This window comes from Arachis ipaensis, chromosome B4 (assembly GCF_059453495.1).
Source record: "Arachis ipaensis isolate K30076 ecotype BB chromosome B4, ASM5945349v1, whole genome shotgun sequence".
Taxonomy (NCBI): Eukaryota; Viridiplantae; Streptophyta; class Magnoliopsida; order Fabales; family Fabaceae; genus Arachis; species Arachis ipaensis.
Genome location: NC_142439.1, coordinates 20,415,877 through 20,442,656, shown reverse-complemented (window position 1 = coordinate 20,442,656; position 26,780 = coordinate 20,415,877). Strand labels below are relative to the sequence as shown.

Here is a 26,780-nt window from a genome sequence, read left to right as displayed (position 1 = left end):
CATGTTTTTAAGATTATTTCCTAATTTTGTGCTATGATTGAAAACATGCTTCCTAGGTCTAAAAATTACTAATTTTTTATTCTCTTTTGTTTCCATTCGATGCCGTGATGCGTTTGTTGAGTGATTACATGAGGGTGTTTATTGCTTGTGCCACGCATAGGGTTACCGTGGGTTCCTTTATCTGCCTTTGGATCAAAGATCGATTTCCCGACCATGGCTTTGTGCTTGTCAGTTTTGATAGGAGGTCCGCCCGGGCATTCCTCTCCCTGGGGACATGCTTGACCGCGATCTCATCGAAGCCTTTGCTCAACTTTTTTACACTTTCCAATTACTTCTGGAGTAAAGAATCTCTAGCTTGGTAAGTCCCGTTGATCTGGAAGGTAACGATTTGAGAATCGCTGTTAACTTCAAGCCGCGAGGCTCCGACTTCTTTTGCCAAGAGCAAACCTCCGATCAAGGCTTCATACTCTGCTTGGTTATTGGAGACTAGGAAGTCAATCTTGATCAACAGCTCGTAAACCACCCCAGTTGGACTTTCGATGATTATTCTTGCTCCTCCGAACGCTTGGTTGGAAGCTCTGTCAACGTGGCGCTTCCACTGTGTGTCCGGGTTCTCGTGGGAGTCCCCAATTACTTCTACCAGGAAATCTGCCATCGCCTGAGCCTTGATCGCATGCTTGGGCTAGTAATGCAAATCATATCGGGATAACTCGATTGCCCATGTCATCATCCATCCCACCAGATCGGGGTTTTAAAAGATGAATGGCTTGGTCGGTTCTCACAGTGATCCAGTGTCCCTGAAAGTACTGCCTCAGCCTCTGGGATGAGGTCAGAACGGCGTAAGCCAGCTTTTCCAGCTTGGTGTACCTTAGCTCTGCGCCTTGTAGGGCTTTGTTAATGAAGTAGACTGGTTGTTGGACTTTGTCTTCTTCTCGGACGAGGATGGCCGCCAAGGCCTGGTCTGCCACCGCCAAATACAAGAACAACGTCTCGCTGTCTTTGGGCTTGCCCAGGACAGGTGCGGCTGAAAGTATCCTTTTGAAGTGGTTGAAAGCTTCTTCACAGGCTGTGGTCCATTCGAAGGCTATTTCCTTTCTCATCAGATTATAGAAAGGGAGAGCTTTAGCTGTTGACGCGCCGAGAAAACGGGATAGGGCTGTGAGCCTTCCGGCCAGTCTTTGCACGTCCTTGGCACATCCTGGGCTTGTCATCGCAGGATGGCTTCATACTTGTCTGGGTTGGCTTCAACCCCCTTTGTGTTATCATGAAGCCGAAAAACTTTGACGGAGGAAAAATGTCGATAAAGATTTTCATAAAAATATAGCGTTGCTAGTATAGTTCTAAACCGACAATTAAACCTCAATAAATGTTTAAATTGTTTGTCACAAATACAAATCCAATAAAATTAACCGAAGTATTCAAACCTCGGAGGTCTCTCAAGAAATTGCAGGGAAGTGTAGTTTATTATTGGTTATAGAAAAGTATTTTTGGGGTTTTTAAATGTTGAACAAGGAATGTAAATGACAAGAAAATAAACTAATAACTAAGTAAGTTCTTAGCAAGGAAAAGGACTTAGAATTCCTATCCTCATTATCATTGTCAATTGTGATGGTAAATGTGGATTGCCTTCACTTAGTTAACCTCTAACCAATGGAGGAAGGTCAAGTGCATACAATCAACTTGAGTTCATAAGTCCTAGCCAACTCATAGTGAGAGACTAGCTTTGGTGAAGTTCAAGCTAACCGGCAATCTTCAATCACCAATCAACAAAAGACTTTTGATAACTCAAGAGTCTCTAAATGATCAATCCAAGTCAAGAACGTAAAAAGCTAAATTAAAATCCACCAAAGCATTTCATCAAACACTTGGGAGGCACAAAATAAAAGCATGATAAAATTAACAAGGAATATTAAATCTAAACAACCAATTGCAAGCATCAATGACTAACAATTAAAAAGAGTAACAATAAACATGGAAAAATATAAATTGCATTAAAAGAAATCAAATGTAACAAGAGCTCAAAAACATAAAAATGACGAAAAAGGAAAATTAACAAGAGAAGAAGATGAACCAAAGTGCTTAAACAAATAAAAGTAAGACAAAAACTAAGTTAAAGGAAGATTGAACCTGCACCTAAGAAGAAATTGAAAGAAGAAACCCTAAACCTGGAGAGAGGAGAGAGCCTCTCTCTCTAGAAAACTACATCTAAAACCTAATATTGTGTGAATGAAAGTGTGAATTGATTGATTCCCCTCCAGCTTCACTCTGCAGTCTCTAATAAGTATTTTCGGCCTTGAAACTGGGCCAAAATCAGCCCAGAAATCGCCCTCAGCAAATTCTGATATCTGCAGCACGTGATGCTTTGTCACGCGTACGCGTCGCTGAAAGAATTCCAAGTCACGCGTACGCGTCATCCACGCGTGTGCGTCATTTGTCTGCTGCACCAATCACGTGTACGCGTCGTCCATGCGTGCGCGTCGCTGTCAGCTTCTCAAAACTTCAATTTCTTGTGTTCCTTCCACTTTTGCATGCTTCCTTTCCATCCTCTAAGCCATTCCTGCCCTATAAAACCTGAAAACACTTAACACACATATCACGACATCGAATGGTAATAAGAGAGGATTAAAATTAGTAAATTTAAGGCCAAAGAAGCATGTTTTCAATCATAGCACAAAATTAGGAAGGAAAATGTAAAACATGCGAATTAAATGAATAAGTGTGAGAATAATGGATAAAATCCACTCAATTCAATACAAAATAAACCGCAAAATAGTGGTTTATCAATCTCCCCACACTTAAACATTAGCATGACCTCATGCTAAGCTCAAGAGGACCAAAAGAGTGAAGAGGAATGGTAGATTTTATGAAATGCAACCTATCTATATGAATGCAACTACATGCAAAATGCTCTTTCCTACTTGGTTAAAAGTAAATCAAATTCTCCAAAAACAAATATGAACTGGATTCCACTGATTCAAATCATAAAATGAAGTACACATAGACTTGCAAGAAGTAAGCTCGTGAAAGCCGGGAACAGGGAATCGAGCATCGAACCCTCACCGGATGTGTATACACTCTAATCACTCAAGTGTTTAAGGTTCGATTCTCTCAATTCTCTACTAACCTTGCTTTCTAAGACTTGTTCTTCTTCTACCAATCAATAAAAATTTAATGCATGAATACACATATCAAGAGGTCTTTTAATGGTTGTAATGAGGTTAGGGTCAAGGTAGGAATGTATTTGGTCAAGTGGACTAAAATCTGAATCCTTGATTAACCCAAATTTTCCACCTAACCTAAAACAATCTATATAATCAAAATACAAAACATAACTATCCATTAACCATGTTTTTCACATATTCATGCATCCCAATTTTGAGACAATACATATGCATTGCTATTACCATTTACTTTAGGGCAATTTGTCCCTTTTTATTATTTTTTATTTTTTTATTTTTTATTTTTTATTCTTTTTATTTTTCTTTTCTTTTGTTTTTCTCAATGCATATGATTAAAGTATTGAATGCATGAAGATGTTCTCAACATTCTTTTCACATTTTCACAAAAGAGTCTAACATACTCAATTCCCAAACCAAATATTTTCAGACCCAATTTTCCCACACTTAAATCATGAGCACTCTCACTAGTCTAAGCTAACTAAGGATTCAAATTAAGGACATTATTTTTTTCGCTTAGAGTTATTGATGAGCTAAAGTAAAGAATAAATGGGGTTAAAAAGGCTCAACATTGGTTTGCAACAGAAAATGAAAGGGTAAGGCTATATGGGTATGTGAGCTATAATGAAAATAAGGCCTCAATCACTTAAGTATATGCATACATCAAACAATGGAAATATAGAATCAAGCAAGACAAAGATCACAATTATAGAGAGAACAACACACACCAAAACAAAGTATTGGTTGATAAAATGCAACCAATCAAATAGGCTCAAAATCTCACTGGTTTTGTGTGTTTGAGCTCTAAACCATGTTCCAAAATAAATTTCTTCAAGCAAGTTTAACAAAAAAATTTAATTCAGATTAGTGAAATGCTATAAAATAGTGTCTTGAAAAAGAATTTATCACTTCAACCAAGTAGTACATACATGCAAGCAACTAACTACACATGCAATCTATTATGCAATGCAACAACTAACTACAAAGAAAACTAAGGATTGGTGTTGAAAAGAAAGTAATTAGCCCACGAAAGTTGGTATCGACCTCCCCACACTTAAATATTGTACCGTCCTCGGTGCATGCAAAGATGTGCAAGCGGATAGGTGGCTACAACTGATGCGCTTTCTCCAAAAGGTTGTGCGGAGGGACTTGTTTGTCGCCCCATTTAGAAGTTTTCCATTTTCCTTCTTGGTGGTCATCCTGAAAGAAGAGGAAAAGGAAGAAGAATAACCCACAAACAAAAATATGCAAACAAATAAAAGATGGGTGGGCTAATGCCAAATAATAGTGAGGTTCTCAACTACATGGTAGCTACAACATGCAAGTGAGAAAACAGTATAAGCAAAGGGCAAGTGGAATAAATACCAAACAAGTTAAGAAGCACCCAAAATAATGCAAGAAATATGCAACAGTTGAACAAGAACATTCAACACCAATAGTATAATATCAAACTTCGAAAAGAAAATAAGAACAAGCAACAAAGTTAAAATGCAATAAATGAAGTATGTAAATGTAATAAATGAGGGAGAATAAAGAGGAGAAGGGAAAGGAATGAAGAAGAAGGAAGGTAGAAAGAAAGAAGAACAAGAGAAGAAAGAAGAAAAAAGGAGAGAAGAAAGTGAAAGAAAATAAAAGATCACGCGACGCGTAAACGTCGTCCACGCGTGCGCGTGGATTGCAGAATAAGGGGTTGACACGTACGCGTCGGTCACGCGTACGCGTGGAAGTGAATTGTACTCCGTGCACAACACTCGCACAGTGGCAGCCCAACTCTCTGTTTGGAGTACTGGACAATCAAAATTTTGAGTCGACGCGCATGCGTCGTGCACGCCTATGCGTGGGTGGTAAAGAACACAAATGATGCGTACGCGTGGGGTTGGCTATGTGCCTAGCAACCAGCGTGGTCCTAGCACAACTCTCTGTCCAGGCCGCGCGCTCGCATCGTCCCAGCACTGTTTTCTCATGGTCCATTTTATGAGGTTCCACGCGTGCGCGTCTGCCATGCGCACACGTGGTATTTTTTTTCGTTTTAGCAATGCCAGAAATTAATAAACAATTAAACCATAAATTAAACTAAATAAACATAACTAAAAATGAAAATTTAACTTATTACTAATATAAACAAAAGGAAAATTAGAAAGAATTTACCATGGTGGGGTGTCTCCCACCTAGCACTTTTAGTTAAAGTCCTTAAGTTGGACATTTGGTGAGCTCCTTGTCATGGTGGCTTGTGCTTGAACTCATCTTGAAAATTCCACCAACGTTTGGACTTCCAATAAGCTCCAACATTTCCAAGTGAATTCACCAAGCCTTGATGAAGTTCTTCACAAGCTTTGAGTTACCAAAGTTGATCCTCTTGTATGTCGGGATCCCAAATCTTGTTTCTACACCCGTCTTTAAGTTGATCATCATTATTGCAACCGGGTGGCAAGCAATCCGAATTCTCAATGAAGCATCCCAACAACTTCCTAGACCCAATCAATTGAGAACTATACCAACCATTGCACTTAGACCTTGAACATCCAACCATAACGAACCTAGGATTGTGTTGCCAAACACTAACCATCCCCCTTTTACTCTTAAAACCACAGATAGCTCTAGGTTGTCCTTCTATCTCAAGTAGACCATATGCAAGCAAGAAATTAAAGCTTAAAGAGTAGAGATTTACCCACTTGAATGATAGGACGGATGGTGATGGCTTCGGAAGAGGTGTCTCCGGTGGCGGCTCTGCCAATGTATGCTTCATTCTCTTGGACTCCTCTTTGATGATCTCCACCTCTTGACAATCTTCTTCAACATCAACCTCTTCCTCAAGTCCAATGGGAGAGGATTCAATTGTAGATAAAAACTCATCAATTATTGAATCCATCTCATGATCAACCTCCTCAAAGTCTTCAACCATGATATGCCTTGGAGCTTGCACATACACCCTCCTCAACATCAAATTCAAACGTCTTGGAAGGAGGCTCTATGATGTGAGATTTCCAAGGAGGTTTTGCATCTCCTAAATCTTCAACCACTTCTTCTTCTTCAAATATTTCGACGTTCTCCACTTGCTCTAGTACAAAATCTAACTCCTCCTTGATGACTTCCACCTCTTGACAACTTTTTTCAATTCCCACTTTCTTGTTAACTTCTTCCAACTCTTCCTCATTGATCAAGTCATGTGTTGGAGGGTGTATACATTCCTTCTCAACATTGGTCTTACATCCGATGGAAGAAGCTTCAACAAGATTCCTATAGTCACTTGGTGTACAGTTGTCTTCAATGATGGAACTTCCCTCTTATTCAACCTCCCCTAATTCTTCAACTATTCTTACATCTTCAAGGGTCTCTCCTACCTCTACCTTTTGGGCTTTCTCTTGCTTCTCTTGAAATATGGATGCGTGAACCCGATCCATTAAGTCCCTAAGACGATCCCTTCTCTCTTGTTCCGTGTTACATAATTGGGATCGTATTGCTCTTGGATTGATGGATATGGGTGAAAAAAAAAGTGCACCAGAGCTCGAGGGTTGAGTATTGGGGGTAGAGGGTGGATCCACACGGGATATAAGAGCTTGGAGAGTAGAGGTGAGACCAGTGAGGGTAGAGGTAAGTGTGGTTTGAAGCTCTCTTTGCCCTTGGCAAATAACACTAAAGGTATCATCTATGGGAGCTTGGGGTGGATAGGAGGGTTCATTTGTTGGGAGAAATGGCTCATAATACGAAGGTGGTTCTTCTTGATAAGGATATGGAGATGGTGTCTATTGAGGTTGTGGTTCTATGTAAGGTTCATACGGTTTATATGGTGGTTGGTGTGGTGGATAAAGGTTAGGGTCATATGGAGGTGAATAGTGGGAAGAGGCTTCTGAGTATGGTGGTTCAAAGCTATGTTGAAGAGGGGGTTCATATATGGTGGTGGTTGTTGATTGTCACAAAGAGGTCCACTATAACCATTGTCTTGGTATGCATCACGAAATGGTTGTTCCTCATAGTATGTTGGTGGAGGTTATTGCCAAGAGGGTTGTCCATAAGCTTGAGGCTCCTCCCACCTTTGATTGTCCCATCCTTGATATTTTTCTCATTGTAGCTTCCATTCCTACAACATAATTTGAACCAAACTCATAGCCAAAGGGTGAGAATTCATAGTAGCAAGAGAAAATAAAAACAAAAACTAATAAGAAATAATGAAAATAAACTCCTAGAACTAGAAACAACTATCAAAGAAACGAAAAGGCAAATATATTTACAATAACCAATAATAAGGAACAATTTGCAACTCCCCGACAACGGCGCCAAAAATTGATGGGTGAAAAAACGCCAATTAAGAATTGTTGATAAAAATAGCGTTGCAGGTACAGTCTTGACTGACAAAATTTCCACTATCAATTTAAAAATGTGCCACAGTTAAGAATAAATACCAGGAGTAGAATCCCGGATCGTTTCCCAAAGAGTTGACACAATGATGCAAATTATTGATCAGGATTTTTCTGGATATTTTTTTAGTTTGAGAATGGAAAAATAAATAACTAGAAATTAACGCAATGAGCAATTAACAAGAGATGTTATTTATTTGAAATAAAAGGCCTTGGTTAGGGGAGATAATTGGGGTTCTATCCTTGTTGTCTTTCCCAAGTATGATAGTAAAGTTTCATTGCTTCCACTTAGTTGTCCTCTAACAATTGAAGAAAAGTCAAGTGATTGTCACTAACTCTGATTCACAAGTCCTAGTCACTTCATAGGGAAGGACTAGAGTTGGTGAAAATTGAGTTAGCCAGCAATTCCCAATTACAGATCAACACTTGAGTATCACAACTCAAGGGATCCCAATTAATCAACCCCTAAGCTAAGTTGGGAGCTTTAAGTCGTTAACATGAATGTCATTTTTAATAACATATAATAGGAGTAAATAAAAGACATGGTAAAATTCTGAGAAATTAATCGAATTAAAATTGGCACGGACAAAATCAATACGAATCAAACAAGCAATAAAAATAAATATGAAAATACATCAATGCATTAATAATAATCAAAAGTGACAAGATCCAAACGTGAATGCAAAATAAACAAAAGGAAAAGAGTAATAGGAAAATTGGAAGAGAAAATTAGAAGGAAATTGACTCCAATGGAAGGTAGTAGTAGCTCTCTCAAGATCCAATTCAAAACCAAACTAAGAACATCAAACCCTAGAGAAAAGTAGTTGTTTCTCTCTCTAGAATTCAAAACTAAAACTAAAAACTAAGTGAAAAGTGAAGTGTGTTCAGTCTCAGCTCCACCCCTGGCTCTAGTCTGTGTTTTCGAGTTTGAACTTGGGTCCAAATCAGCCCAGAAATAGCCCCCAGCGAGTTCTGTTAAGTGCAGCACATGACGCTCTGTCACGTGTACGCGTTGCTGAACTTCTGCGCTGGTCATGCGTACGCGTCGCTATAAGACGCTCCAAATCACGCGCACGCGTCAGCCATGCGTGCACTCGCTCCTCACTTCTCAGCTCTTTAGTTTCTTGTGTTCCTTCCACTTTAACATGCCTCATCTTCATCCTTTAAGCCATTCATGTCCTGTAAACCTAAAAACACTTCAAAAACACATCACGGCATCGAATGATAATGAAGGAGAATTAAAAATTTACAATTTTAAGGCTTAGGAAGCATGTTTTCAACCATAGCACAAAATTAGGAAAGAAATGAATAACATGCAATTTACATGAATAAGTGTGAGAATAGTTGACAAAACCCACTCAATTCAGTCCAAAATATATCATAAAATAGTGGTTTATCAAACTTGTCGGCCACCATGACAAAGGCACATTTGAGGGGGTTGAGCCTCATATTGTGCTTACGAAGTGATTTGAAAACGGCCTCTAGGTCGCCGACTAGGTCCTCTGGCTCGCAAGTCTTTACCAAAATGTCGTCGACATAGACCTCTACCGACCTTCTGATGAGATCACTGAAAACTTTGTTCATCAGCCTCTGGTAGGTTGCTCCGGCGTTCTTCAGTCCGAATGGCATTACCATGTAGCAGTAGGTGCCTCCCGGCGTTATGAACGCCGTCTTCTCCTTATCAGGTCGGTGCATCGGTATCTGATTATATCCAAAATATGCATCCATGAAGCTCAGGAACCGATATCCTGCCGCCGCATTAACTAAGGCATCGATGTTTGGGAGAGGAAAGGAGTCATTGGGACACAATTTGTTGAGGTCCGAGTAATCGATACACATTCTCCATTTTTCGCTGGCTTTTTTGACGAGGACTACATTCGACAACCACATCGAGTACTCAAGCTCCCTGATGAAACCATCTTCTAACAGGCTGGCCGTCTGTTTGGCCACCTCGTTAGCTCTCTCTTGGGACATTTTCCTTCGTCTCTGAGCTACAAGCTTGACATCTGTTTTTACCTCGAAGCGATGACACATGAATTTAGGGTCCACCCCTGGCATGTTGGCTAGGGTCCAGGCAAATAGGTCGCCGTTTGCCTTTATGACCTCCATGAGGGGTTCTTTCGAGTTGTGAGGGAAGTTCCTATTCACAAAGGAGAATTTGTCCTCCGTGTTCCCGACTCGAAATTTCTCTAAGTCCCCCCGGGGTTCAGGCCTTGGCTTGTTATCTACTCTGGCATCTAAGTCGGCCAAGAAAATCCTAGATGCTTCCTTTGATTTCTTTCTCAGCGAGAGACTGGCGTTGTCGCATGCGACTGCCGTTTCTAAATCTCCCCTGATGGATCCGATGGACCCGTCGTATGCAACGAACTTCATAGTAAAAAACTTGGTGCTTATCACAGCGGAGAATTCGTTAATTGTTTTCCCCTAGGATGACATTGTAAGCTGTAGAGTCCCTTAAGACAACGAACTCCGCCATTACCGACTTTTTCCTTCTACTCCGCCAATACAAACCGGGAGGGTAACTATCCCGTCAGGCTTTATGAAGTTGTCTCCTAGGCCGACGACCCCGTGCTGATGGGTTTTTAGGTTGGTCTCTCTGAATCCCAGGGCATCGAACACATTCCTGAACATGATATTCGAGTAAGCTCCTGTGTCTACGAGGATCCACTTGACCAGGCCGGTCCCGATTCTTGCCATGATCACCATAAGGGGATTTTTCGAGGTGTCGTGGAACCATTGGTCTTCTGGTTCGAAGGATATCCTCGGGGATTCCCTGGCTGAGGTCCGGCGGCTTCCCAATGATACGGCTAGGACTTTGGCGTCCTTTTTGGTCGCCGACCTTGACTTGGGGGGCGCGTCTCTCCCAACTACGACGTTAACAACGGTGAGGGCGTTGTTGGCGCCGTCGATAGGCCCTGGTCTCGGCTTCACGGCCCAGACCCGGCCCTCATCGGAGCGCTCACGCTCCCTCCTCCTGGGCTCCCTTATGAACTGGGGAAACTCAGTCAGTTTACCTTTGCGAATGGCTTGTTCCAAGGCGTCTTTTAGGTCGAAGCAATCCTGAGTTTTGTGGCCAAATCCCTTGTGGTAGTCGCAGTATAGGTTCTTGTTCCCGCTTGTTCTATCTTTTAGTTGACGGGGCTTTGACAGGATGCCTTTGTCCGCGATTTGTTGGTAGACCTCGACGTAGGGGCCGTAAGGGGGTGTAGTTCATGAACTTTCCCATGCGGGGGAAGGCTTGAAGGGTTTTCCTGATCCCCCCTCCTTGGTGGGTCCTTTCATTCTCTCCCCGGGCCCGGGCTGACGGTGGGAGGGGGGTTAGTGAGCTACGGTTTATTGGCTGCCACCACCTGGCTGACCTTCTCATCATTTATGTATTCCCTTTCCATGTTCTGGATCTCTTGCATGGTCCATACGGGCTTGGTAGTAAGGTGCTTCCTGAAATCTTCGTTTAGCAGACCGTTCGTCAGAGAGAGGCTGGCGACTGAGTCGGTCAAGCCGTCAATCTCTAGGCACTCGTTGTTGAATCTGTCAAGAAATTTCTTGGTTGGTTCTCCGGCTTTTTAGGTGACCCCCAGGAGGTTAACCAGGTGCTTGGCCTTGGCGATATGCGTGGTGAATTAGACTAAAAAGCTACGAGTTATATCCGAGAAGGCCGTGATGGACCCTTGCGGGAGCGCGTTGAACCATCGGATCGCAGGGCCTGCCAACATCACAGGGAAAGCATGACACCTCACTGCATCGTGACCAACGCCTTCAAGGTTCATTCTGGCCTCAAAGGCCGTAAGGTGGTCCTGGGGGTCCTGGGTACCATCATACCTTATGTCCGTCGGCTTGTCGAAGTGTTTCGGTAGCCGAACTTTGAGGATGGAGGAGTGTAAAGGGGTAGCTCCCATGATGATGGGTTCTCGTCCTCTTCTCGATCTCTCTCTGTGAGTCTCCTCATGTCCTTCTAACCCGTCCTGGGTCGTCTGGGACCGGGCATTTGTTCGGTGCCTATTATCTCTTCGAGGGCTTCTTCCCCGAGCCTCTGACCTCCTTGGAAGAGATTGGGTGTGGGAGGGACTTGGGTTAGGACGGTAGCGATCCTTTGCTGCTAACTCCTTTTCAAGGTTCTGAACCTGGTGGCGTAGCTCTTACATGATTCTGGCATTATCGTCACCCGTGCCCCCGAACGGGCGTCTCTCATGAGAGTTGGAGAGCAGGTCATCTTTGCAAGAACGTGTTCTCGTGTATCCGCGGGAGGATGCTACGGAGGCTAACCCACTCATCAAGTGGGTTCCCTCCTCTTCATGAGCTTCCTCCTTCTCGTGCTCGTCCATCGGGCCTAATAAGAAATCCATCCCCACAGATGGCGCCAATGTTCGGTGGCTCAGGTCCGGAACGGGTCTGGTCCAGTGGATGTGGAGGTTAGGTGGGTCGCTGGATGCTTGGCCTGGATGAGCCCTGAGGGTGAGACGGACGAGGCTCTTCGGAGTTGACAGAATGTGAAGGAGCAGAGGGGGGCCACCTGCAAGGACTCCGACGCTCAAGTTAGTGTCCGTACCAGAGGCGGCTATTAGGGTTAGAGTAGGTGACGTACCTGGGGGAGGGGTAGGGCCCTCCCTTTATGTAGTCTGTGCTAGAGGGAGGCCCATAGGAGTAGATCCTCCTTCCTGGAAGCTTCCTTCCAGCTGTGCAGGTGCTGTAGTCAGGCTGGAAAGGAGGGGATCCGCGGGTTGGGAGATTCGTCGGGTCGTCGATTTAGTATCCAGGCCCGATTCGCTATTGGGCTGGGCCGAAACAGAATGAAATTTGTATTGAAATTGATAAACGAAATAAAATATATCTTCCTTTAGAAAAATGGTATTACTTTAATAGAAAATTAATAAAATTTTGTCATTTGAATACTATCTTAATAGAATAATTAAAAATAATATGAAATTTTAATTAAATTGAGACCAAGTATTGGAGTAGTAAATTTGAATTAAAGTATCGTTTTTGTCCCCAATATTTGGGGTAAGTCCCAAAGTTGTCCATAGCATTTAAATCGTCCTATTTAAGTCCCTAACGTTTTAAAATTGGCTCAATGTTGTCCTGCCGCTAGGGACCTGTTAACAGAATTGACGATGGGACAAAATTGAGACGATTTTGAAACGTTAGGGACTTAAATAGGATGAAAACGTTGGGACAAAAATGATACGTAGAAATAAATTTTAATTTAATCCTTCAATAATATCAATTTTTTACGGCACATAATTATTTAATTTTTTTAATCACATCTAAGTAAATTATACTTAATCACATTACTTTCATTCTGAATAATTTTTGTTTTATAATTTTACTCCTAAAAATTTTTACCCATCATAAAATATTTGTAAAATGACTAGTATATAAATTTGCGAAAAAGAAAAAAAATGATACATATACAATAAAGTATAAATTGTACCTTTTATCTCTAATGTATCAAAATTCTTAAATATTTAATTTAGCTAAACTTTATTTTTAATTTTATTCTTCAATAACATCAAATTTTTACAGTAGATAATTATTTAATTATTTTTTAATTTTATTCTTAATCACATTAATTTTTTCTAAGTGAATTTAGTTTTTATTAAGAGCAAAATTATAAAATAAATTAAGTAATTATTTGTTGTAAAAAAATTAAAATATTGAAGAAAGATTAAAATTTATTAAAATTATTTTTCGTAATAAATTTTAATTTTCTCTTCAATCATTTCAATTTTTTAAGACAAATAATTACTTAATTTATTAAAATTATTGAAAAAAAGATTAAAATTTATTAAAATTATTTAGGATAAAGTATATTTTTTGTCCTTGAAGTTTGGTAAAAGTTTTAAAAATATTCTTAAGTTTTATTTTGTTTCAATTTTGTCCCAAAAATTTTCTATTTGCATCAAATATACCCTTGATGGCTAAATTTTCAAAAAATTTAAGACTAATCTAACAATAATGTATAAAAATTATACTTGATTTGCTTGTATTGAGGATTGTTCTTGTAAAATTATTGTTGAATTGGTCTTAAATTTTTTGAAAAATTAGCCGTCAGGGGTATATTTGATACAAATTGAAAACCTTCGGAACAAAATTGAAATAAAATAAAATTTAAGGATATTTTAAAAACTTTTAACAAACTTGAAGGACAAAAAGTATACTTTACCCTTATATATAATATTATTTTGAAAATTCACTTATTATTAAACTATATATCTATAATTTATTGGTGTCTAATTTTTCTGGTAAATGTAAAATAAAAAATGCAACACTCTTTAAAAAAATGACTCATTAGAGATAATAAATAAAATATATTAATTAAAAATTATAATTCATTTTTTAATTATCTTCATAAATAAAGTAGCGAATGATGAGTTTTTTTTTTTTTTTTGAAAAATAAATTTAACTCATTTGAAAACTTTGTAAAAATATAATTAACCTGATTAACTGACTATCATTTTAAATCTTAATCACTCATATAAAAGTATAAAACATAACAAAATAAAACATTAAAATTTACTTGATTAATAAAAATTATCATTCCTTTATTTAACAAAGAGTATTTAAAAATAAGAGTAAAGTATCGTTTTCGTCCCAGACATTTGGGATAAGTCTCAAAATTGTCCATAACGTTTAAATCGTCCTATTTAAATTCCTAACGTTTCAAAAGTGGCTCAATGTTGTTCTGCCGTTAGGGATCTGTTAGCAAAATTGACGGCGGGACAAAATTGAGACAATTTTTAAACGTTAGAGACTTAGATAAGACGAAAACGTTGGACACAAAAACGATATATAGAAATAAATTTATTTTTTTATAATTTTACTCTTAAAGATTTTTACTCATCATGAAAAGTTTGTAGAATAACTAGTACATGAACTTGCGAAAAAGAAAAAAAATGATATATACACAATAAAGTATAAATTGTACTTTTCGTCTCTAATGTATTGAAATTCTTTAATGTTTAATTTAGTTAAACTTTATTTTTAATTTTATTTTTCAATAATATCAAATTTTTACGGTAGATAATTATTCAAATATTTTTTTAATTTTATTCTTAATCACATTATTTTTTTCCAAGTGAATTTATTTTTTATTAAGAACAAAATTAAAAAATAAATTAAATAATTATTTGTCGTAAAAAATTAAAATTATTAAAAAATATTAAAATTTATTACGATAAATAATTGGGTAAAGTATACTTTTTGTCCTTGAAGTTTGTTAAAAGTTTTAAAAATATCCTTAAATTTTATTTTGTTTCAATTTTGTTCCGAAAGTTTTCGATTTGCATCAAATATACCCCTCACGGCTAATTTTTCAAAAAATTTAAGACCAATTCAACAATAATTTTACAAGAACAATCCTCAATACAAGCAAATCAAGTATAATTTTTATACATTATTGTTAGATTAGTCTTAAATTTTTTGAAAATTTAGCCATCAAGGGTATATTTGATGCAAATAGAAAACTTTTGGGACAAAATTGAAACAAAATAAAACTTAGAAATATTTTTAAAACTTTTACCAAATTTCAAAGATAAAAAATATCAATTTTTTTAATTCATAGAGTTTTATACAATTGATCTAATATGGTATAAAATATTAATTTCATAACTGATTTTTTTATACATAATTTTTATGTAATAAATTTTTTGTTTATTTTTATTTTTTATTTAAATTAAACTGAGTGAATACTCATTCCGATTTTTGATAATTTTTTCGAAAGACTACGAGACTTCTAATTAAAAAAAAAATATTTCGATCCTTGATATTTAATTTCATGAAATTGGTTAGTCCCCCTATTAATGACATCTTTCTTGTTTATGTGACTCGTTAATCACTAATATATCATCCATTTAAATTTTATAAGTAGAAACAATTTAAAAATCACTAATATTTCTTAGTTTTACATAATAAATTTAGTCAATGTATTTAACAAAGTTTTGAAAACCAAATCGGTCATCGAACCGTTCTGGTTACTGGTTTACTGGTTTTCAGGTTCAACCGGTTCGACCATGGTTTAACTGAAAAAAACCGTTTTATAATAAAATAATAAATAAAATATACATAAACACACTAAAACTATATGATCTTATCAATTTACAAACTCAAAAATTTTTTTAAACTCTCTTAAAATATATGTTTCCAAGCACTTTTGTCATCATCATCTTCAGCTTTACATTCATCACTCAATTAAAAAATCCACAATCCTAATCCTCTATGATTTTTTTTGGAAAAATAAAATTTCATTCAAGAAGGAAACCACAGCTGTAAGTAATTGAGAATATTTGTAAGACTCAACACCAAGACATAGAACAAGTATACAGATAGAGCAGTACCAAACAATCCAATTCTCAATTCCATGAATCATAAACAAAAGGGTGTCTAAATATCCACAGAATCAATCAAATTTAGCATTAAAAAGCATCAGAAACCAAATTTTGCAGTTAAAGAATGAATTAAAAAATATTAGAAATGAGAGTGGCTTGAACCACTGTCTTCTGCGTAAGAGAAATACACTACCATCATCAACAGCACTCCCAAGACCTCAAACAACAGCATCATCTTCATGATTTCCTTGCTCTAATTCAATAACATGGGACATATGCTGTTTGTTAATTTTTTGAAAGCATCAATTTGGTTTAAAATTAAAACACAGCAACAAATAATCACCCTAAACTCTGAAATCAATAAATCTATCAACAAAAATTCAAAAATAGTATACTCATAAATTAAAAAACAGCAACAGCAGAGTAACAAACCCATTTTAGCAATAATTTCGACAACACAAAATCAATTTCTTTGATTGATTTCACATTCAGAAAATCACTAATCAGTTTCAGAACAGACACAACAGAGCAATAATAATACAATCCAATACAGTTTCGGTGTTCATCATGTTGAATCACAGTTCAGTTTCAGTAATCACTAATCAATAATCACAGTACAGTTTAGCTCCCTCCAATCAGTTGAATCTTGAATCAGTTCACAGTTTCACAATACACAGTTCAAAGAAAAATAAAACAGGGAGAGTGGGAAACAGCGAAGGCACCTTCAAGGCTTCAACAGAACATGCAACAGGGAGAGTGAGAATGAGGCGGTGGGAGACAGCGAAGGTACCTTCTCAGTTCGCGACGGCTGCTGCGGTGGCTCGACCTGTGTGAGAGTGAAGCTTTCTCACTTCTCAGTTCTCGAATGGCTCTGCGGTGGCTCGACGGCGGTGGCTCGACCCGTGTGACGGTGTGACAGTGACTGAGTCAGGCGTTGGAACTTGGAAGCAGCTCAGTGAAACCTGCTCGATGAATGAGAACTGAGAAGCACTGAAGGAGTGAAGGCTGAAGCAGAGAAGGGAAGGCAATTAGGGATCTCAGGATTTTGGATATTTAGGGATTCAGCAACTAAAAACGGCAGCGTTTTGTTGCCATCCAAAAAACCGGCCCGGTCACGGTTCGGTTCGACCGACCGGTTACCGGCCGGTTCGTCGGTTCAACTTTGATTTTTGGATTTTGCGGTTTTGATTATTAACCGATTCGTTTTTTGGTTCGGTTCACGATTCGACCGGCCAATTCGAACCGGTTTTCAGAACATTGGTATTTAAAATAACAACAAAAAAATAACAGAAAGATAATTACTTCTAAAGGACAACATGACTCCTAACAAAAAAATTTGTCAATCTTAATTAGTTCTTAACAGATAAATCAACAATTTAACATGCCATGTAGATTTATTCTATTAAAACAGAAAAAGTATTGATTAAGACTAATCAGTTTTACAAAAATTAAGATTAAAGGATGAAAATGATATTTTTTTTATTGAGGGACTAGCCATCTTTCGAAATAGCGGTGAGAGGTTGTTTAGAGTTTTTTGCCGTCACAGTTTGAACTTGTTTGAAAAGTATTTGAGTGTAAGAAAAGAATTCTATTTTTTTAAGAAAAGAATTTATCTTTATTTGAAAGTCAATTCCATGATTTGAAATGACTTTAATATACTAAGATAGTGTTTAGAAGAGAGACAGAAACTGAAAGACAAAGATTGAAAGACAAAAACTAAATTAAATTTTTGTATTATGTTTAAAATAAAGTGTACAAAACTAAATTATGACTCAATATTCTATCTGTTTTAAAATAAATATTGGACTAAAACAAATAAAATTACTTAAATACCTTTATTAATTAAACCCACCTAATTCCTCTTCTTCTTCAACATCATCAAAACCAACCCCAACTTTCAAAACAATGAAATCAACCCACACATCCTGCAATAGCAACCACAATGGAAGAAATCACTGCATGCTCTCACACTCCTCTTCATCTCTTTCGTAACCCCACAACCACAAGCCATCGCCATAACAATGCAGGACTTCAACCGTCATTGACGCCCAGCAGCCTAACAATTAGAATCCCTCTCCATTCTCTCAAAACTTTCTCCTCAACGTCCCCAAACCCTAGACCCAGGCCTCCTGGATGGCAGTTCACGAGTCACATGAGGAATACTCACAAAAACAAAAATAGAATTTCAAAAATAGGAAAGGGAAGAATTCGAAAAGGAAAGGATGGCGATTCATGAGTCACAAGAGGAATACTTACAAAAACAGAAACAGAATCTCGAAAAGAGGAGAGGAAAGAATTCGAAAAGGAAGAGAGTGTCAACTGGCAACAACGCGCAACAACGACGCTGTTAGTCGTTCTTCGAGCAGCAAAAAAGGGAAGAGAATAACAAATAAGGAAGAGATTTTCTGGGTTTGGCTAAAATCAGGAAGGTGAAAAATTGGATAAGGGTATTTTGGAAAAAATTATTTGTTAAAATATCATTCTTTGGCCCCAAATTTTTAGTGTCCTGTGTCTTTATTTTTGGAGGTATTGAAATATTAAAATTTTAAAAATGAAAACTGAAATTTTAGTACTAATTTTTGGACCAATAAAAATGATACTGATTTTTAATCTTTGAATTTCTGTCTCAGTACCTCAAAATAAATATTACCTAACAGAATAAAATTCAATTTTTTATTTAAAATAATTTTTATATGAGTTAATTTTTTTTTTACAATTTTATGTTTAATAAAATTATTTTATTAAATATTTATTTATTTAAATAAGAATATTTTTTATATTTGATATGTTAAGTTAAATTAGTGTGAAAATTAATTTTAAAATTAAATTTCTGTTAATTTAATTTATAAATTAAAAAAATAAAAATAAAAAATTTTAAAAGAGTTTAACTCATTTTTTTTATTTATTTTAAAATAAAAAAATATAATTTTTTAGTGAATTCTAATCGATAGTTCGCGGCTCTAAACTTTAAACTTTCAGTTCCAGTCTTCCAGAGGGACGAACAGGGCTAGGGTTTTCCTGATTACATCACTCTAATGTCTCGACTTCTCATTCTACCCAAACACTTTGCTTCCATCAACAATCCATGGCCATGGCTTTCTTTGAGACTCTTCTCAACCCGTTCTTCTTCTTCAAGACCCAAAGGCAACTCTTTCACTGTCTCATACCTCGTTGGAAATTGCGGGTTCTCACCAGAACGTGCAGTTTCCGTTTCCAAACGCTTTAGCTTCAAAACAAGCGAAAGGCCAGACACAGTGATTGCGTTCTTCAGGAACATTGGTTTATCCCAAACGACACTGTTCAGAGTCCTCCAGTCCATGCCACAGTTACTCGTAGCCAGTCCCGAGAGATCTTTGCAGCCAAAAATCGATTTTTTTAAGTCCAAAGGGTTTTCTACCTCTGATATATGCAAGACCATTGTTAATAACCCTTTGATCCTCATCCGAAGCGTGCAGGTTCAGATAGCTCCCGCGTTTGATTTCTTCGATGACATGTTTCCGTCTAGGGACAAGCTCATCAAAGCTGTTATGCGTAATTCCAGTATTCTCTATGACTTTAAAATATATGTAGAACCTAATATAAAGCTGCTTAGAGAAGCAGGAGTTCCTATTTCACATGTTATTAGGTTAATAGAATACTGCCCTCGCCAATTGAAGGCAAACCCTAAGAGGTTTAAGGAGGTATTGCAGGAAATTAAGGAGATGAAGTTTGATCCCTTCAAGTTTCAATTTGTTGTGGCTATTTATGTGAATGTAACCGTAGGAAAATCCTCATTGGCAAGAAGGAAAGGTATTTATAGAAAGTGGGGTTGGACCGATGGCAATATTTTTGCAGCATTTAGAAACCATCCGTGGTGTCTTGTCATCTCGGATGACAAGATTGAAGCAATGATGGATTATCTGGTGAATGGATTGGGTTATTCAGCTTCTTCTATATCTAGTAATCCCTGGGTGTTGTCCATGAGTTTGAAAAGGCGGATTATTCCGAGGGGTTCTGTTATTCTAGTTTTGCAGTCTAAGGGTCTGGGCAGGAAGCTGGGCTTGGGTACAATATTTAGGTGCAATGAAAAGATCTTCTTGGATAAGTTTATCTTCCGCCATGAGAAAGAAGCTGACGATCTATTGAAGTTGTATCAAGCTAATTTAGGAAAAGAGCAAGTCCATAAGAGAAAAGAATGTAATGATTAATGATGAAGCTGTCTTCCGTCTCACTAAGATTTTTTGGTGCACTGTTATGGTAATCACCCTCTTATGCCTCAAATATTAAGAGTCTCATCTTGGTTGCTTGTGTTTGTTGTGGCATGTTAACAAGTGCACTTCGCTTAGCATTTTTGTATTTCTTGTTTTATGAAATAGGAAAGGAGTAGAATCTGTAATGCCACATAGAGAAACCTGTGTAAATTCATTGATGCAAGAAATTCTCATGGATATAAACCTGTGTAAACCTCTAGAGTTAGACAGCTAGAATGGATGACATTGAATGCTTTTCATATTCCTTTCAGTTTTAGATCTTAGATTTTCCATTGAGAAGAATGTGACATGCATTGTATTTGATTCCTTCGATTGAGTTCTATTTCAAAAAGGGAGGTAAAAAAAAAAAAACAAAGTAACGAATGCATTCTTTCTACATTTGTCAACTACCTTTCTTTGAACAGTGACAAGATTTAACCATAAATACATGTTCACTATGGGTTTCCCCTTCATCAACAATGTGGGTTTGCTGAAAATTCTCTCTGCAAGAACTCGAGAATTCAGTTTGGTTGTGTATTACTGTTTTATCTGGTCCTTGTAGCCAACCCACTTAGTGGGAGAAGATTGTTGTTAAGTTTGGCTAGATCTCTTAAGTGTAGTATTTATTTTATTTTTTGCTTTATCTATTTCATTTCTGTTATTTGTTGTTGTTTTGTAAGAGTTGGAAGAATGAACAAGCCTAGATATATGGATAAGGCTTGCCTAATATGGGACTTTAAGTTTATATGCTTTAAGAACATACAATTAATCTCTATTGAGAACCATATCTTAACACCGTAAGAAGTTAAGAGCACCACAACTACCCCTGACTTATGTTTTCTGTTGTATCAAATGAAGGAGTTAATGATATCAGGTGAACAGAGGGTTGACTTCTCAGTAGTGAGGTGAAGATATTTTATCAACTTAGGATTATTTATGATATGTCATTTGGTTTTCTTTTCCATTTTCCTAATTGTAAGTTGCAGCTTTGTTCTTGTCACTTAAAATGCTAATTTCTAATTACTAATTTCACATTACTTAGTTTAAATCCAATAGCATTTCTATTAAAAGTAGGTTCATTCTGTTTCCATTAGTTTGAAAAGTGTTGAAAAATCTTGTTAACAAATTAGAAACACCTGTTCGAGTTCGACATACTTGCCAGGGTTCTCTCTCCTCATTCTTCATTGTATGTTAATAACATAAATTTATGCATGAGAAATAGCAAGGCACATTAGCAATTCTTGAAAAGACTGTTATGCTACAAATTTCAATATTTGATAAGCATTGAGGTTGTTTCAAGCTGAACCGAATATTCAAGGCCTCAAGGGTACTAAAAGACACACGTTCTTGATACATATCTATGAATATTTGAAGTTTTAAGTTGATGCACTTACATGGAGCTTGGAGAGAAATTACTTATTTTAGGAGCTAACTAGGAGATAAGGCCTACAATGAAAGAGTGCCTAAACTTGGAGACATGTCTAAACGGTGCAATGCATTTCCTTTCATTTTTGTTTACTTTAATGAGTAATGACTATGATACATTTGTATCTTTCTGCCCAGTTTATATTCGGTTTTACATTATAATATGGTGATGATACATGATAAGCACAAAATGAGCTATAAATGATCAATAGAAATTAGAAAATACGTTCTTCAATCTTCATACTCCACGGAAGTACAAGAAATTACACACCATATGAGGCACGATGATAGGATAAGGTAATACCATATTATGACTTTGAGTAATTATCCAGTCTTGAGGTTTTTAAAATTAGACATTTTTGTCTCTAAGATTTTAAAATAAATCTATTTATCTCCAAGATAGAGTACAAAATAGTCCTAAAGAGTTTAAAAAATCTTAAAACAATTTTTGAAAAATTTTTTAAATTTTAAAATAGTCCTTTCAAATTATTTATATATAATCATTTCTAAATTAATAAATTTTAATTTCTAAAATTTTTAGTCTATTTATCTCTAATTTGATTATTTATATACAAATATTTTCTATGTATTTTTAAATTAAATTATAAATTAATTTTAAAAGGCACTATTTTTCAAAAAAATAATAATTTAAATAAATAAAATCATATTTATTTTTGATCATGCAAGATATTAATTTAATTTATAGGTACTATATTCTATTATCATTCTTTAAGAATTTGGATCCTTTAAGTTTTGAATTTTAAAAGGATAAAGTGTGATTTCTTACAATTTATTTCATAGGTGGAACCAAGAGAAAACGTGCAAAGGTAAGGAATCACACTTTACCCTCGCAAGTAAAATCCAAAATTTAGAGGATGCAAATCCATTCTTTGATGATGAAGAGAATAAACTAGTGTTGTTTGAAGAGATAGAAGAACTCTCATTTAATATAAAATTTTTCACATAAACAATTAGAAATATTTGTGCAAATACTTACTAGAGTTAAGTACGATTTTGGTCCCTAAGGTATTGGCCGAAAATTTTTTTGTCCCCAACTTTTTTTTTTCCATACAAAATCGTCCCTAAGGTTTAACTTAATTTTAAAGCTATCTTTCGGATCAAAATATCCTTCTCCTTCTTCACCAAAATACCCAGTTTCTATTCTTTTTCTTCTTTCCCATCACAGCAGCATCTCTTCTTCCTTTTCTTCTTCTTCATTACAGCGCCAACAACAACAACAATAAAATCAGAAGCACAACTAATGTAATAAACATAAAAAATAGAATAAAAAAATACAAAGCTCAAAAAATTGATTTTGTTTTCTCAGATATACAAAGCTCAGAGAAATATAGTGTGCATTGCAGCTTCTTTTCTCTACTAGTAAAGCATCAGAAGATCAAAGAAATCAGAACACAAAAAATCAGAAGAACAAAACACAAAGAGATCAAAGATCAAATTAGAAGCAGAATAAATAACGAACAATAAAATCAGAATCATAAGAAATTAAAAGCAGAAGCAAAACAAATTAGAAACATAATGGGAACCCTAAGGAGGACCAGCGGCGAGAACCAGAAGCATCGGTGATAGTGGCGGAGTGCGACGGCGACGAGGCACCCCTCTTCCTCTCTCTCTCTCTCTCTCTCTCTCTCTCTCTCTCTCTCTCTCTCTCTCTCTCTCTCTCTCTCTCTCTCTCTCTCTCTCTCTCTCTCTCTCTCTTCACGATCTCTTCGACGGTGACAAGGCTCGCGTCTCCTTTCTCCCTCGTGAGACGAGGAGTAGCGGCGAGCGGCGACGGGTAGCGGCAACCGGCGAGAGGAAGATGAGTAAAACAACAACGTGGCGGATTCCCTTCCCCCCTCGCGTGATTCCCTTCTCCCCACCTTCCCTTCCCCCTTTTTCTTCCCTCCACTTCCCCCCCCCCATGATTCCCTTCCCCTTCCCCTTCTCATCCGTTTTATATTTTTTTTTCTTTTATAAATTTTTAGTTAGAAGTAATTTGATAATAAAATTAAAATTTTGGTAAAAAAGACGATTTTATATGCAAAAAAAAGTTTGGGGACGAAAATTTTTTTTGGCCTATACCTTAGGGACCAAAATCGTACTTAATCCTATTTATTATCAAGGCAACACTTTAGAATTTGCATGCAATACCAATCAAGTCATCTATGAAATCAAATTTGTAAATTTTGTTCAACTACAAAGTCAATATAGATAATTTACAAAATACGAATGTGAAGCTCCTAATACTTTACAACACTTCAAGAAGAAATGTCTAAACAAATCCAATATTTTGTTCATGTTTCTTAAAATATTTTGGGATTGACGAATTGTAATATTGCACAAAATAGACTTATAGTTAAAATTGTTTGTGCTACCACAGGTAACAATTATTCTAAAGAAATATAAATTTTTTTCACTTAAGAATATTTTTCTAAATTTATTTGGTGTCAATATCTTAAGAGTTTAGGTATATAAATAATGACTTTTTTGTTATTATTATGATTTCTACATCAATTCAATGTAAATTTCATAGGTTAATAATTAAATAATATTATTTTTTATGATATTTTAATTGTTAATAAATAAAATCATCTTTTAGTTTTTTTATTATTTAAGTAAGTGTAAGTTTAAATTCTGGCTTATATCTATAACAATTCAGTCAACAATAAATTTTTAAATAAAATTTTAATTCATAATATATTAATTCTTAGCTTATCGAGGGAGAGGATATTATAGAAAAAAAAAGTGATGTCAATTTTAACTTATATATAGATATTCTGATTATAATATTCTTAAAATCAGGGTATTTGTCAAAAATCTAAATTTTATCTTTTATATATATTAATTCATTCATTCATTGGCTAATAGAATGTCTTGGACTTAGATTTACAAAAAATTAATTCAATTTAAAATATTATCAAAATTCTATAAAGACTACTAATCATATGCACAATAAAATAAGAATAAAATAACAATTAAATTTATAAAAATTTATATTTTAAATAGATTGATTTTTTTAAAAAAAAATTATTAATAAAATTTTTTTAGATGTAAATATATTATTTTTAAAATAATTTTTATGATTAAAATAAAAATTTTAATTTAAATTAATTTATTCATATTTATTATTTTAAAAAAAATTGTTAATATATTTTTTAAAACTAATCTATTTAAAATATAAATAGTTAGCGTAAAATAAATGCTAAAGTCTACCACCCGTGTTATTCGAACGTTTTATTTGAATTGCTATAAGAAAGTTAAGTGGGCCGTGCCAAAATCAGCAAGGAGAACAGAGATTAGGGCTAGGGTTTTAGTGCAGAATGCATAACAGTTTGATTTGATTTTGATCCCATCCGTAATTCAGGTAACAAGTTAGTGTTGTGTTCACTTGATTCTTTCACTCGCAAATCGCAATGTTTCATATTCGCATCAAAATTATTTCTCCAGCCTCGCAAAAACTGGTTTCTTCGCTAGGTAGCAATCCATGGCTATGGCTTGCTTCGAGACTCATCTCAACCTCGTCTCCTTCTTCAGCCTCCAAAGACAACTCTTTTGCATTCTACCTAACTCATACTTGTGGGTTCTCACCAGAACGCGCTACCACCATTTCCAAGCGCCTCAAGTTAGAAACAAGTGAAAAACCAGACACAGTGATTGAGTTCTTCAAGAACCAAGGTTTGTCCCAAACTATGATCTCGAAAGTCCTTCGAACTGTTCCAGACTTACTTTCAGTCAAACCCGAGAACACTTTGCAGCCAAAGTTTGATTTTTTCAAGTCAAAAGGGTTTTCTATCTCTGACATTCACAACATCATATTAACATCCCCTGAAATTCTCAAAAGAAGCTTGAATAATGAGATCATTCCCTGCTTCAATTTCCTTGACAACATGTTTGAATGTAAGCACAACCTCATGAAAACTGTTGTAAGCTATTCAGGTGTTCTACATGTCTTTGCCAAACGTATTGAACCTAATATCAAGCTGCTGAGAGAAGAGGGTGTTCCTGAATCACACATTGTTAGGTTGTTAGAATACTATGGCAAGACAATTAAGGTATGTCCTACGCGATTTAAGAGGGCAGTGGAGGAAGTGAAGGAGATGAAGACTGATCCACTCAAGTTGCAATTTGTTATATATGTTCATATAAAGTTACATCTGAGCAAATCCACATGGGAAAGAAAGAAAGGTATATATAGAAAATGGGGTTGGACCGAGGATGATATTTCTAAAGCATTTAGAACCCACCCGTTCTGTATGTGCACTTCAGACAGTAAGATTGAGGCGGTCATGGATTTTCTGGTGAACACATTGGGCTGCAAATCTTCTGACATTATCAGATGTCCATCACTGTTGACCATGAGCTTGAGAAAGCGAATTATTCCAAGGGGCTCTGTTGTTAGAGCTTTGCTGTCGAAGGGTCTGATTAAGAAGCTGAGCTGGACTGTATTTCGGTATAATGAATTGGAGTTCCTGGATAAGTTTGTCCATTGTTATGACAAGGAAGCCAATGAGTTATTGAAGTTGTATCGGGGTAAGTTGGCTTAAGAATGTAAGAGAAATGAATGTGTCTACTCCCTGAGTCTTTTGGTGCATTGCATTGGTAGTCTCGCTTTTATGCCGTTGTTCCAACTTAAATGGCCAAGTGATGTTGCAATTCTATATTGTCCTATTACAGTTGTGTTTGCTGTGCCATTTAAACAGGTATGCTTGATTATGTGTTGAAATCATTTTATTGGTTGCTTAAGTATTTCGAAGAAAGATATTTATTCTAAAAGGGGGATGTAAGTTTAATCTATAATGGCGTAGTTTCCCCAAAATTTTCAGATTTCTTGTTCAGTTATTCCATCAAGAATAATTATATCACATCTTATGTTTTGGTGATTGGACTCGTTAATTAGACAATTTCAGGGATGGATAACCTTGAATGCCTTTTAGCACTGTATTTTATATTTTTATTGCTCATGTTGAGTTACTACCGTCTATGGTTAAACTTCCAGTAAGTTGTAGGTCACCAAAAATCGAGAAAAAAAATATAACAACTGAGCATAGAATACATTCTTGATACATTTGTCAACTGTCTTTCTTTCTATGACAATATTGAACCTCACACTATGTCCAACACAGAAAATATGATTAGCAAGGATAAATAATGGGGAGACTTCCGAATTCAGGTGTGAATTGAGTTCATGCATTCATATCTTAACATCACTATGGCTAGGGAAGGACAAAAGAAGTCTAAAGTGCTTCTTATCAGCCGGAACGTTAATCTTTCTGG

At 36.2% G+C, this 26,780-nt stretch overlaps 3 protein-coding genes across 3 annotated transcripts; 2 read left to right on the top strand and 1 right to left on the bottom strand.

Moving 5' to 3' along the window:
* Nucleotides 1-328: 328 nt before the first annotated feature.
* Nucleotides 329-655, bottom strand: LOC148566857 (uncharacterized). Its single transcript, XM_088484459.1, has one exon. It carries the CDS (start codon nt 653-655, stop codon nt 329-331), a length of 327 nt encoding a protein of 108 aa, XP_088340585.1.
* Nucleotides 656-18,827: 18,172 nt separating this feature from the next.
* LOC107637660 (uncharacterized) lies at nt 18,828-21,115 on the top strand. The gene has a single exon (XM_088485344.1). The coding sequence runs from the start codon at nt 18,888-18,890 to the stop codon at nt 20,037-20,039; it is 1,152 nt and encodes a 383-aa protein (XP_088341470.1). The 5' UTR covers nt 18,828-18,887; the 3' UTR covers nt 20,040-21,115.
* Nucleotides 21,116-24,733: 3,618 nt separating this feature from the next.
* Nucleotides 24,734-26,386, top strand: LOC107639072 (uncharacterized). The gene has a single exon (XM_021120930.2). It carries the CDS (start codon nt 24,920-24,922, stop codon nt 26,048-26,050), a length of 1,131 nt encoding a protein of 376 aa, XP_020976589.1. The 5' UTR covers nt 24,734-24,919; the 3' UTR covers nt 26,051-26,386.
* Nucleotides 26,387-26,780: the final 394 nt, after the last annotated feature.

Excerpts from the sequence above, each read along its gene's own strand:
- LOC148566857 (XM_088484459.1), bottom strand. The coding sequence starts at position 655 with ATGGCAGATTTCCTGGTAGAAGTAATTGGGGACTCCCACGAGAACCCG.
- LOC107637660 (XM_088485344.1), top strand. The coding sequence starts at position 18,888 with ATGTCTCGACTTCTCATTCTACCCAAACACTTTGCTTCCATCAACAAT.
- LOC107639072 (XM_021120930.2), top strand. The coding sequence starts at position 24,920 with ATGTTTCATATTCGCATCAAAATTATTTCTCCAGCCTCGCAAAAACTG.